The 12,449-nt window shown below is 39.2% G+C and overlaps 1 protein-coding gene and 1 long non-coding RNA gene across 2 annotated transcripts in view; one reads left to right on the forward strand and one right to left on the reverse strand.

Annotated features, from left to right (window-relative positions):
* Positions 1–1,360: 1,360 nt before the first annotated feature.
* LOC139039486 (uncharacterized) lies at positions 1,361–4,938 on the forward strand. The gene is made up of 2 exons (XR_011492779.1): positions 1,361–2,226; positions 3,085–4,938. It is a non-coding gene; the product is annotated as an uncharacterized lncRNA (long non-coding RNA).
* A 2,892-nt stretch (positions 4,939–7,830) lies between these two features.
* The window catches only part of TMC1 (transmembrane channel like 1), a 184,890-nt gene continuing 180,271 nt past the window's right edge, over positions 7,831–12,449 (reverse strand). Inside the window, exons 19-21 of the mRNA XM_070480157.1 lie at positions 11,504–11,582; positions 11,346–11,397; positions 7,831–9,482 (exon numbers count right to left, since the gene is read on the reverse strand). Of these exons, the coding sequence (XP_070336258.1) occupies positions 9,460–9,482; positions 11,346–11,397; positions 11,504–11,582 (154 nt within the window). The 3' untranslated portion in view covers positions 7,831–9,459. The remainder of the gene's footprint in view (positions 9,483–11,345; positions 11,398–11,503; positions 11,583–12,449) is intronic.

Below are 12,449 nucleotides of genomic sequence, written 5' to 3' on the forward strand. Positions count from 1 at the left end.
AAGAGATGGAGTGTATGTGTGTATTAATTTGTGATAATTACTAATGTTTAAAATATTTTAGTATGTGCATGAAAGTCCAGGTTTCCAGCTTATCTTTGACAAAGCAGAAGATCTGGGAGCCAGAGGTCTGCAACAGTTAGCAAGAACTGAGTATTCACCCTCCCTAAGTACAGGACAGAGCTCTTCCTTTTCACCACAGTCCCACTGGATAACTGCACTTACTGTGCTGCTCTCTTGACTGTTGCTGGCCTCTGGGTTTGAATCCCTGTCAAAGGAGGAAGCCGATGGCCGAAAGGCTCCGATATGATTGAAAAAGCATAAACCAGGGAATAAAAGACCCTTCTGCTTCCCAGCTTTGTCATATCCTGGCTGGATCACTTTGGCGGGGAAGGGGAAATGGCCCTATATCTTTTAGCCTCCACGTTTTCATCACTTTCTATGCTCATCCAATCAGGTTGAGCTTTTATTTTCACTAAAATAGAGTAGTTTGTAGAGCAGGTATGGATTATACTCTACAATACTATTTTTAAAGTGATGTTTATTTCTCTAAAATGGGCAAATTATGGTCTTCTCGAACTATCTAAATTCATGATAATTTAAACACTTTCTGTACCCCCCCTCCTTAATCCCCAAGGGATCTTAAGTAATGAAAAAAATTGAAAGAATTTTTCTGTCCCTCTTTCATCAGTTATGGCTCAACTCCAGGGTCATCCTCTCAGACAAGCTTTCCTGGTTACCTTGCTAAAGCAACCCTCCCAGCCATTTACCTTATTTCACCCTGTTCTTAGGGCTTCCTAGGTGGCGCTACTGGTAACGAACCCACCTGCCAACGCAGGAGACCTAAGAGACTCGGGTTTGATCCCTTGGTCAGGAAGCTCTCCTGGAGAAGAGAATGACAACCCGCTCCAGCCTTCCTGCCTGGGAAATCCCATGGACAGAGGAGCCTGGTGAGCCACAGTCCATAGGGTTGCAAACAGTCGGAGGCGACTTAGAACAAACAAGCACATTTTTCTTAGACATTATCAGCAGAAGCAGTTGCTGAAACCATGGGTAATGAGTAAATGAGTAAATCCATTTCACCTACCTTCACTAATTAAGGTCGGTTGACGACTTACACATTCTTCAAGTGGCAGGGAACCTAAACAAGAAGTTGGCTTGTATTGTTTCCCAGAAACTGGCGGTTAGCTGTGTCTAGTCAGAGCTGAGCTGGTTACGACTGGATAGGACCACCCGGCCGTCAGCGGGGCGCGTGCCTTTTGACCTCGGCACGCAGGAAGGCTCCACCCCCTTCACGGAGAGGCCCGTCGCCCAGTGACGCCTGCGCAGAACAGCGACCCCCCCCCGCCCCACCCCCGCCGCCGCTGTCTCCAGTCACCCCGCCCCCGCTTCCCACCTCAGACCCCCTGCTTCTTTATTCTTTATTCTGTATCCTCTCAATATACCCTGAGCCCCCTGTCTTCCAGGAGGTGGATGTTCGCCCATCTGCCTGCTTGCTGCTGCTGCTGCTGCTAAGTCGCTTCAGTCGTGTCCGACTCTGTGTGACCCCATAACGGCATCCGACCAGGCTCCCCCGTCCATGGGATTCTCCAGGCAAGAACACTGGAGTGGGTTGCCATTTCCTTCTCCAATGCATGAAAGTGAAAAGTGAAAGTGAAGTCGTGTCCGACTCTTCGCGACCCCATGGACTACAGCCGACCAGGCTCCTCCATCCATGGGGTTTTCCAGGCAAGAGTTCTGGAGTGGGGTGCCATCGCCTTCTGCGCCTGCTTGGCTGCCTGGTGAATAAACCCTCTCATTACTACAAACCTCGGTGTCTCCGTGTTTTGTCTTTCTGAGCATCAGGCAAGAGAACCTCTCCAGAACCTTGTTCTTGTTTTCATTTACTCTTTCAGTTATTTGGTTCATTCCTTTGTTTTTGTAACGGTTTCTTGTGTGTTTCCTCCCTATGGAAAGAGACCTGCTATGTTCAGCACTGTGTTCTAGAACCTATTCCAGTGCCTGATGCTAACTGCCCACGGATACATCGGTGTCTTATGAGGTAGTGTTTCCCAAGCTTTACCGAAGACTGGTTGGTTATACAGTCTCACGTGCTGTCTCCAAGGAGGTTAGAAGAGGAGGGACAAGTGAGCATGTCAGAAGTCCAGCTGATGTTCTCAAGGAAGGAAAAGAGACATCCCCTAGAACCAAGGAGACGAGGAGTCGCCTTGCTGGGCAGTGCACAAGCAGGTGGGGATCACATCTCAGCTGTCAGTCTGACCCCGAACCTGACACCAAGATTCCTCCTAGAGGGGCTTATTGGATTCACTTAGGAATACTCAGTATGGTTTGTGACTGACTTGAGTTGTTACATTTATTGTTCATAATTTTTTGGATCTGGTTCTAAACTTCAAGATGAGTCTTAGAATTAAATAACTTGAAAAAATGGGAAGAGAGCTAGTGTCTTCATCCCTAGGGCCAAATCTCTCTTATTAATCTTTTGCAGTGTATCACAAATCAGTGTGCATATCAACAACAGTAAGAGGCCAATCAAAAGCCATGTGACCAACGTGCTTAAGAAAAGTTAACCACAGATGCTTGTCACAAAGTGATAATTTTTTTGATGATAGGCTCAGGAAATGGTATGACTTAACATTCAACCTTGTCATTGACTCAGGAATACTACTCCTGTATCCCAGAAAACTCTATGATTCCCCATTTATACTCCACTGGTTATAAAGCACTAGAAAAGATAGCACAAAAATGACTATGTATGTTTGTCAGATCTTCCTTCACACCCCGGACAAGACACTGTAAGCTTGCTACCTTCCCTTTGACCTGAAATGTCATTGCTTTTAAGACACTTTGACTTTTAAAAGGTTGTTATTGCTACTTAGCTGAAAAAATTTCCCTAGACTTTACCAGCCTTAAGTTCAAAGGAGGTATTTATTAACATTAAGATCCTGGGTATTGTTGCGCCCACTTTGGGGGAAATAAACATTAATATTCTGTAAAGGGACACCTGTTTGTTGAGCTATAGTCTATGAACTGCTCAGTGAGGCTCATTCACTGTGAAGTTTGCTCTGAACTCTTATTTTGCTCCTCCAGTTCTTCAAACCAGTGCCTGAGAAGTGCCTGTCATGGACGTCTGCCTTGAGGCCACCGGAATGCTTTCATGTGGGCCATCTCCCCGTGCTCCAAAGGCTGCCCCTTCATGATGGTGTCAGGGCAGCGACATGCTCTGTGCACTGTGAGCAGAATATCTTTCTTCCCTTCTGTGCATTTTATGTGCTTTCCAACAACCAACAGAACGTCACATGTACCCCCAGAATCCTCCCTGCACCAACTGGCCCCATCTGATTGTCTGCAGACTCTGTCTCTACTGGACTCTAATTGATTGCCATCTTCTCCCCAGCTTCCTGAAAGGCAGCTTCCCTCCCCCCACGCAACCCCCAAATGCAAATCAACTACTCCAGATGAGTAGAGGCCACTAGCTCTGATCAGCTTATCAGAAACATCCTAGTAGCGCTGCAGCCCAGCTCTGCGTACAATTTAATCGAAACCTTCACTAGAGCAACACTGTCCAATAGAAATGGAACACAACAAGTGCCAGCTCTGGGTCATTCATTTAAAATTTAGTAGCCACATTAAAGAAAAAGAATTGAAAATAATTTTAGTAACTTTTTTTATTTAACCAAATACATGCAAAATAATCTCTCCAATAATCAAAATGAAAAAAATTATTAATGATATATTTTACATTAGTTTTTCACACATACCATCTTCAAAATCGTGTGTATACTATATTTACAGCACAATTTAGTTTCATGTTTCAAGTTCTTAATAGTCACATGTGGCTAGTGGTTACCATATTGGGTCTCTCAGCTTTATAGCACAGGAAAGAATTTTGAAAATTTTGAAATATTTTGCAAATGAGACTTTACAAGGTTACATGAGTTCCAACAAGTCAGACAGCTAACCAGCAGCAGAGACATGGCTTGAACCCTGAGATCCTGATGCTCAATCATATGCATTTTTATTCATTTAGTGCTGCTTATCTTAAATTTGTTAAGCCACTCTGTTACTAAAACAGTTCTATCTAAAAAATAACCAAGAATGTGGTAAAATAATTTGGACTGTTGTTTTTGTTGGTCTGTAAGAGATTTGGTTTCTCCAACTGAATAAAATCTTCCTTGCAATTGTTTTTTGATATCTCCTTGAATTAAATCAATTAATATCTCCTTTTTAAACTAGAACATGAATAAATTTTTCAAAAGAAAATATTTGACAAAAAAGGAGAATTAGAGGTAATATTTATCCAGCTTTTAACTAGGTGCTAAATGATGTGCTACACGCTAAACTGTGCTCAGTGATTTTCAGCTTCATCTCATGAAATCCCTGCAGCAATTTGAGTGGAGACAATTATCTATTTAAAGATGAGATAATTTGAAGGCTAGTGAGGATAAGTAAGTAGCCTGAGTCAGAAAACAAGTAATGACTACAAAAAAATTACATGGCCATTGAGTGACACTCTTCAAAACAAAACTTAAGCCTTGGCCCGGAATCCCAGGCCTGTACTCTTTCCCTCCACCTCCCAGCACCCACAATTATTTAGTTGTCTGTGGACTTGAAATACATGGAACCTTTTCTGTGACACAGATCCAAAGGCTGAGTGTTTCCACTGGCTCTTATCTACTGTTTCCCTGGGGACAAACATTTCCCATGGAATCAATTCATTCCATGTTCCATTGAGATCAGTTGTAATTCCAGCTCTTGATCCCTTTTGCACCGGGTTAATTTTCACCTGCTATTGGGGTATTCCATCATGTTCCACTACAAATGTATTTATTAATTCTGAAGTCAATCCCCTAAGCACCTTACCCTTCAGGCCTGTTAATCTACCATCTTTTTCAGGGTTATCCTCTCTTCACTCATTATAATATAAAATGTCATAAAATGCCATCATGCATAAAATGTCTCTTAATTAATGTCATTCAGTTTGACCTGCCTTAACACATAGAGTAATTTCTAAAAATTTATAATAAATCCACTTCCTCCATTTATTTCCATTATCAAGTCATGTGGGAGATATTTGATCCCAAAAGAAAAAAAAAAGCACTTTAGGATTTAAAAATTTTAAAATACTCTCTGCTCCTGTTGACTCACAGTCCTCATGTATTCAGTCCATGTATATATTTCCTGAAATACTTGTTATGTCTATAGGGCATATAGACATATGCCCTCTAATTTATAAGCACATCTGCATTACGTACGTATGTGTGTATGTGCTCAGTTGCATACAACTCTTTTGTGAGTCCATGGACTGTAGCCCGCCAGGCTCCTCTGTCCATGGAAGTTTACAGGCAAGAATACTGGAGTGGGTTGTCATTTCCTTCTTCAAGGGATCTTCCCAACTCAGGGATCAAACCCATGTCTCTTGTGTCTCCTGCATTGGCAGGCAGATTCTTTACCACTGTGCCACCTGCATTACAGATTGTTAATTCCATGCCTGGATTACTTGACAGAGTAAGTAAGCGGATATTTAGACAACCAACAATGCAGAATTTTTTTTTTCCAGAAAGAAGCATCTTCTAAATGACTTTTGGGAGTCAGAAAGCATGACTTCAGCATGCTTGAAAGTTTAGAGTTTTGAGTGATTTTTTTTTTAATTTAAAATTAGATATTAAGGATCACCATTAAAATTTCATTTTTCCATTCATAAAAATAATATGACCTTCACAAATTCTCTTTTTAACAGTGCTCTCAATTTTTTCCCAGAGTTCAGATGTACAGTCGAGCAGAAAAAAGGCATCCAAAATGGTTACCAATAATTAACTGGCAAATTGGTGACTGTGCTTTCCTATCTGAAGCATTAAATGATCTCTTAATTACTCTTTACAGTTCATCCTCATCACTCCCTTAATGTAATGTGTTGGCTGGTGTGGAATATTTTTGTTTATAAATGAAAGCTAACACATAAGATAGACTGTAATAAGGGGTCTTATACTGTCTAGACCATTTAAATCCACTTTTATCCACAGATAAGAGACTGCTCTTAATAGTGGCTTTGATGTTGAGAAAGTAATCAATGAACCTATAGTTATTTTCAGGCAATTTATGGAGAGTTACCATTTTAGAGTCTTACAAGGAGCATGGGTATCTCTAATCCACTTTCAAGATGCTATTTTCCCCTTAAAATTCTTGGGGAAATCTTCAGAGGGTCAGTTGGGGATTTCAGAACTTAAATCACCTTCTGAATTTAAGCTGGATATATTTGAATGTCATGATCCACTTGACATGATCGATTACTAATCTGCTATGTTATGGAATATTCTATAACTTCATTTGGATTTAGGGAGTTTCTATTAGTTTACATATGATGCACAATGAGTGATCCAGAAATTTTAAAATGTCCTGAAATAATTTTTGTGACATGGGAAAATGTTAAATAAGAAAATAGGATAAAAACTAAATACATCTTGTGATTCAAAATATTTTATCAAGTCTGTGTGTGTGCATTAATCTGAGAAAAAAATACACCAAATGTTAACAGAAGTTATTGCTGGAATTAAGAGTTCTTTTGCTTTTTACATTTTATTAAAATTTTCTAAATTTGCTTTAATGAAAATGTGCCACTACTATAGGTTTTTAAATGACCGAGGATTTGTATGAAAACATCTGGGTGTATATGAAGATGTGTGTTATATAACATTTAAGTTCCCAGAAGAGGTCAAGTATTTCAGGTCCAGTTTCACAGACACATTGTTCCATTATTCATAATTACTAAGTCACCAGGACCCATTCTGATAAAGGCAGCTGTACCATCCAAGGAAATCCATGACAAGAGAACTTTGAGAAAAAGAAATTTTATATAGGAGCTTAAGAACTCTTGTCACCATCCTATAATGCTGTTTCCTTCTCTCACTAGTTGTAAAAACAGGTTTGGAAGTGGCATTCCCTCTTTCAGATGCTTGTCCATGTCATAGGATGGGAATATTGAATATTTTCAGCAACTCTCTGGAGGCTGAGAAAACTAAAATTTCCAAAAAATGTTTAATTTAAATCAGGTGGATACTTAGGTCGGAGAAGGCGATGGCACCCCACTCCAGTACTCTTGCCTGGAAAATCCCATGGACGGAGGAGCCTGGTGGGCTGCAGTCCATGGGGTCGCGAAGAGTCGGACACGACTGAGTGACTTGACTTTCACTTTTCACTTTCATGCATTGGAGAAGGAAATGGTAACCCACTCTAATGTTCTTGCCTGGAGAATCCCAGGGACAAGGGAGCCTGGTGGGCTGCTGTCTATGGAGTCACACAGAGTCGGACACGACTGAAGTGACTGAGCAGCAGCGGCAGCAGATACTTAGGTACTATAAAAACCTAACTTAGTTTTTAATTTATAGAAAAACTGGAAGTTAGCATATGGTGTCCTAATGCTTCTACACCATGAGCACTTGTTTGGGAAATACATTGCCTTTAGAAGGGTTTCCCTTGTGGCTCAGACAATAAAGCGTCTGCCTACAATGGGGGAGACCTGGGTTCGATCCCTGGGTTGGGAAGATCCCCTGGCGAAAAAATGGTAACCCACTCCAGTAAGCTTGCCTGGCAAATCCTATGGACCGAAGAGCCTGGTAGGCTACGGTCCGTGGGGTCGCAAAGACTCGGACACGACTGAGTGACTAACACACTTAGAAGGTGGAGTCCTTGAAGGTGAAGCCCTTTGGGAACAGTTTGTCATCTCGCATCATCTTCCTTGTAAAGCAGATCAGGACAAGGGAGTTTCACCCGTATTGTAAACTTGGCAACATGTGTAAATCAATAATCTAATCTTATTACTACACAGTACAAAAGTAATCCAAGTAGAAATAAGCACTAGCTTTATTTACTCATCTGCATTATAATCTAATGAGATAATAAATTCAGCCTGTCAACAGAATTCCATTTTGTACAGCATAGTAAAATTTTTCATACTGATCACAGAAGGTTCTTTCCACAATGCTACTGCTGTAAGTTAAATTGATTCAATTTAATTAACAAGCATTTATTCAGTGCCTACTGTGCACAGCACTATAACAGGCATACAAAAATTAGAAGATACGATCCCTGCTCATAGGGAGTGTACAATCTGGATAGGAAAGATGATTCATGCATATAATTTTTTTTTAAATTACAAATTACAGAAAAATCAGTAGAATAACAAACTCTGCGTTAAAGATAGGCGAGTCCAAAGGGAGCCTATAAAGGGAGTTATATGATTGGTAATGGAGGCTAGTCAGGCAAATTTGACCAGAGGAAGTAATCTTGAATTTGGTTTGATGGAAGTGACTAGCACAAGGATTGGCAGAAGAACAGAGTGCTCACTCTATGGCCAGGAGGAAAAACTCAAAGAGAGAGTAATACAAAATTAGTAAATCAACTATAGGGAATGGCAGGCAAATTGGCTTAGCTGGGGATGGGGTAGGGGTAATGGTGGAGACACTGAGTTAAGAGATATAATTGAAGTCATGAAACAAAGTTGGTTGAGTGCATTGATTGTTACTAGTCAAAGTCAATTTAAATTCTAACAAAATAAAAATGCTTAAACATAGGTATAAATCACCCCCCTATAATAGTATGTGTTTTCCTAACCTTAACAAAAAAGCAAAGAAAAAGTATAGAATTTTAGACTCCAAACTCAGGAGATATGGTCATTGGAGGTCGTGATCAGACTGTACTCTGAGGAATAGTACTGAGGAATAGTACTCACTTAATGTTGTCATTTTTCTTTTAACTCACAAAGTTAGATTTAAAGTAAAGTAAGACTAATATACCCCTCAAGGTGTCAAGACCTTCAACCCAGTGTTGATCAGGCCCCTAATTCACTTGAGATTTTTCTTCTAAAAAGCCCATTTCTTCTCATACTGAATCCAACATAAACAAAAAGGTTTGGGGTATGCATTTGTGGATGAACCACGGATGGGGAGACAGAATGAAAAGGGAAAACAAGATAATTTCAAAAAAGTGAGTTAATGAATGATTACAATGAATACTTTATCAAGATATTTCTGAATTTAGAAGAAAAAAAGAGGGTGAAATATCCCCATTTCCAGACTAAGAAAACTAAGGCAGAATAAATGTATAAAATGAAAGTCCATATGAGCAAAAGATTTTTAAATTAACCCAGCAAGTAAGCTAGTGATCCATACTGGAGGATCACACACACTTTTAAGCTCAGTTCATTAAAGAAAATGTCAGGGGAGTGGTTCAGGAGAGAAAGTGGTGGTGGGGGAACAAATCCTTAATTTGGAATAAGGTAGAGACTCTTGATTTTTTTAGCTAGGGCAAGTGATGCCTTGATTGATCAGCGAGACCTTGATAATCCATCAGGTTTAGAACAGGGTAGCATCAACTCTTCATGCTTTGTCCTCTGGGCCTTCACGAGAGTCACTGACTTAGAAATGCATGATGAGGCACACTTCTGGGCCTTCAGAATATCCATGAAAATTACTGGCCACCAGCAGCTGCAGCTATTCAAATTAAATAAATAAAAAAGAGAGAGAAAGAGAGAAAGAAGATAAAGAAGAGATAAGGAAAAATTAGTTTCAGTGTGCGTAATGGTTCTGAATGAGATGGCTTAAAAATCTGTATCTTCCAAATGTGCTCCATGTTGCCATAATATTTTTTGCCAAATATCTCTATATTTCTTATTTTACAAAATCTGCACAAATTCTAAAAACAAGATAATAAAAGTTCTCTTTTGGTAACATTTATTCATTCATTACTGCTTATGTAATTAATATAGAAATGTATTCCTTTCAAATTTTTCCCAGTAAAAGAATTCCTCAATGTCCGGTAGATATTTAGTAGGTATTTATTGAGTGACTGATATATAAAGTCCTATGTTAAGTCCTGAGGAAACAACTATAAATTAAATAGTCTCTGTCTTCACAAAGGTTATACACATTTTTAAACAAATTATGGGAAAATTTCAGAAAAACAGCATGCAATAACATCATATCACTATTTAAAAGAATAAAGAAAACAATATGCCTTAGCTAGAATTCAGATCTTAGAAGTCAGAACATTTTATCAATTATACCTCAATAGAGCTAAAAAAAGAAAATTTAATACAGTTAAGAAACAAGTAGCAGAATGCAAAAAAAAAAAAAGCACACAAAACATAAGACAAATATAATCCAAGGACATGGCATTGGAAGTTCTACATCCGCTTATGCTGCCATAAATGTTGGCCAACATAATAGGAATGTAGTATTGATAGACCCACAGAGAAATGGGGCTCAGTCTTGATTGCTTCTAAACTTGGGGTAAAATGTGACTGGAAGTATTACATACCACACTCCTGTTCATTTGTGTGAGCTAATAAATTTCTTTTCTACTTAAGCTAATTTGGGTTGAGGTTTTTTATTATTAACATTATTAATTATGGGGGAGAGAGAAATCCTACTAATATAGTTTTAGAATTAGGAATGAGGGAAGAGTTAGAAAAGATTTTCAAAAAATTCATCACTTTTCCATGTATAAGGCAAAACATATCAGTAATTTTGGCAAATAGTTTAAAAATTAAGAAAGATGGCACTAAGGCATATCTGACTCTTTGTGATCCCGTGGACTATAGCCTACCAGGATCCTCTGTCCATGGGATTCTCCAGACAAGAATGGGTTGCCATTTCCTGCTCCAGATTATCTCCCTGACCCAGGAATCAAACCTAGGTCTCCAGCATTGCAGGCAGATTCTTTACCAACTGAGTTACACAGGAAATTAAAAATTAAAGAGGTTCAAAAGTAAAAGAGGTTAATGAATTAGCGAACGCATTGGGAAATCAATAATGATGAGCCCAGAGGATTCTCTTAGTCTCTTCCCAATGCATCCATCTATGTATGCTGCTGCTGCTGCTGCTAAGTCGCTTCAGTCGTGTCCGACTCTGTGCGACCCCATAGACAGCAGCCAGGCTCCCCCGTCCCTGGGATTCTCCAGGCAAGAACACGGGAGTGGGTTGCCATTTCCTTCTCCACCATCTATGTATAAACATGGTCAAAATGGGCAGGAGAGATTATATATCTGTCTCTGCTATTTGTATAACTATAGGGATGTTTTTATCTTCCATCAATTAGTAAAAAGTCCTTTTCTATCACTAATGCTACTTTTATGTTCCCGAATTTTTGTCTTTTCTTTCTCCCACTGGAAAATAGCTGAACTCTCTGGATCTGAAGCCTGAAAGGGCTGAAAAGGTGGACTGTAAAGAGTATAAGATGACTTGCTGTGGCAATAATGCCTCTCTGCACAAAATGCCCCATTTTGAGAGGGGAAAAAAAAAGGAAGAGCATACTATTTATAGGGGAAGAGAATGCAAACATAACATAGCTCAAACCTGCTCGGGCAGCTGCCATTTTCTTGTTTCGCATTTTGTTCTCCAAAGCTTGCTAGCAATAAAAAATAGTAAAGAAGGAGAACATGAGATTTCCTAGTGCTTTCTACAACTTGACATGAATGAAGACAAGTATTTCTTTGAAATATATTATATCCTACCTGTTTCATCTTCTTCTTTAGATCCAAATTTGCTGCCTTCTGGCCCTTTGCAGTGGCATTGAGATAATAGATGGTCAAACTAAATTAAAAAGATAAAATTAAATGTATGGTATTTTTCAGTTCTTCAAGATCTGCTTAAATTTACATTAATTAAATCATGGAATATTGGCCCTGGAGTGACTTTAAGATATTTTCTACTCCAAACCTCTATTATGTAGATAAAAGGCTGTGAAGTACAGAGAGGTGAATAAGCATGTTCAGAACTTCACAGTGACTAGAGTGGACCTGGGAAGTGGAACCCAAGGCTTCTCCTTCACAGCCTAGGGCATTCTGTATGATATACCTTACTGCTAATTTTAGCTGCTCCTTGGAAATATAGTAATATCATTTTATGCTATAATTGAAACAGCATTTTAAATTGATACCAATGGCATCCAAGGGAAGAGGAAATCTCTTGAAGCTTAGGGAATGTGTAGAAGAAAAAGGAGACTGACTCTCCACTTTAAATTCTCTCCTTGGGCTTTTACAACTAAGACTATAATCCTCAGTCATAGTTAATTAACATGGCCTTTTTATCCATAGGATGTGTTGTTTGCCTTTCTGTCTCCTTCAAAAGAAAATGTCTCAGGAAAGAATAGTCTTGGCATATAAGTGACATTTACATTTCTCAAAAGAGCAAATTCCAGCCAAACATTTTTGCAAAAATAAACACATTCGTCTTCACTTAAAGCAAAATAAACAAAGGGGGGAAATGCAGTTTTGTTTTTTTTTTTTTTTTTAAAAAGGTAACTGACATTGCCCTTTATGGCAAATAACTGGTACACATTGCCTCTACTCCAGCATGTCAGATCATAACCTTTAAGAGCCATCTGCTGCTAGCAACACAGTTATTGATATCATTTCTGCTGGGTTTATTTCTTATACAAGTGTTGGGAGTTTGAATGAC

This window comes from Odocoileus virginianus, chromosome 18 (genome assembly GCF_023699985.2).
Source record: "Odocoileus virginianus isolate 20LAN1187 ecotype Illinois chromosome 18, Ovbor_1.2, whole genome shotgun sequence".
NCBI classification, from domain to species: Eukaryota; Metazoa; Chordata; class Mammalia; order Artiodactyla; family Cervidae; genus Odocoileus; species Odocoileus virginianus.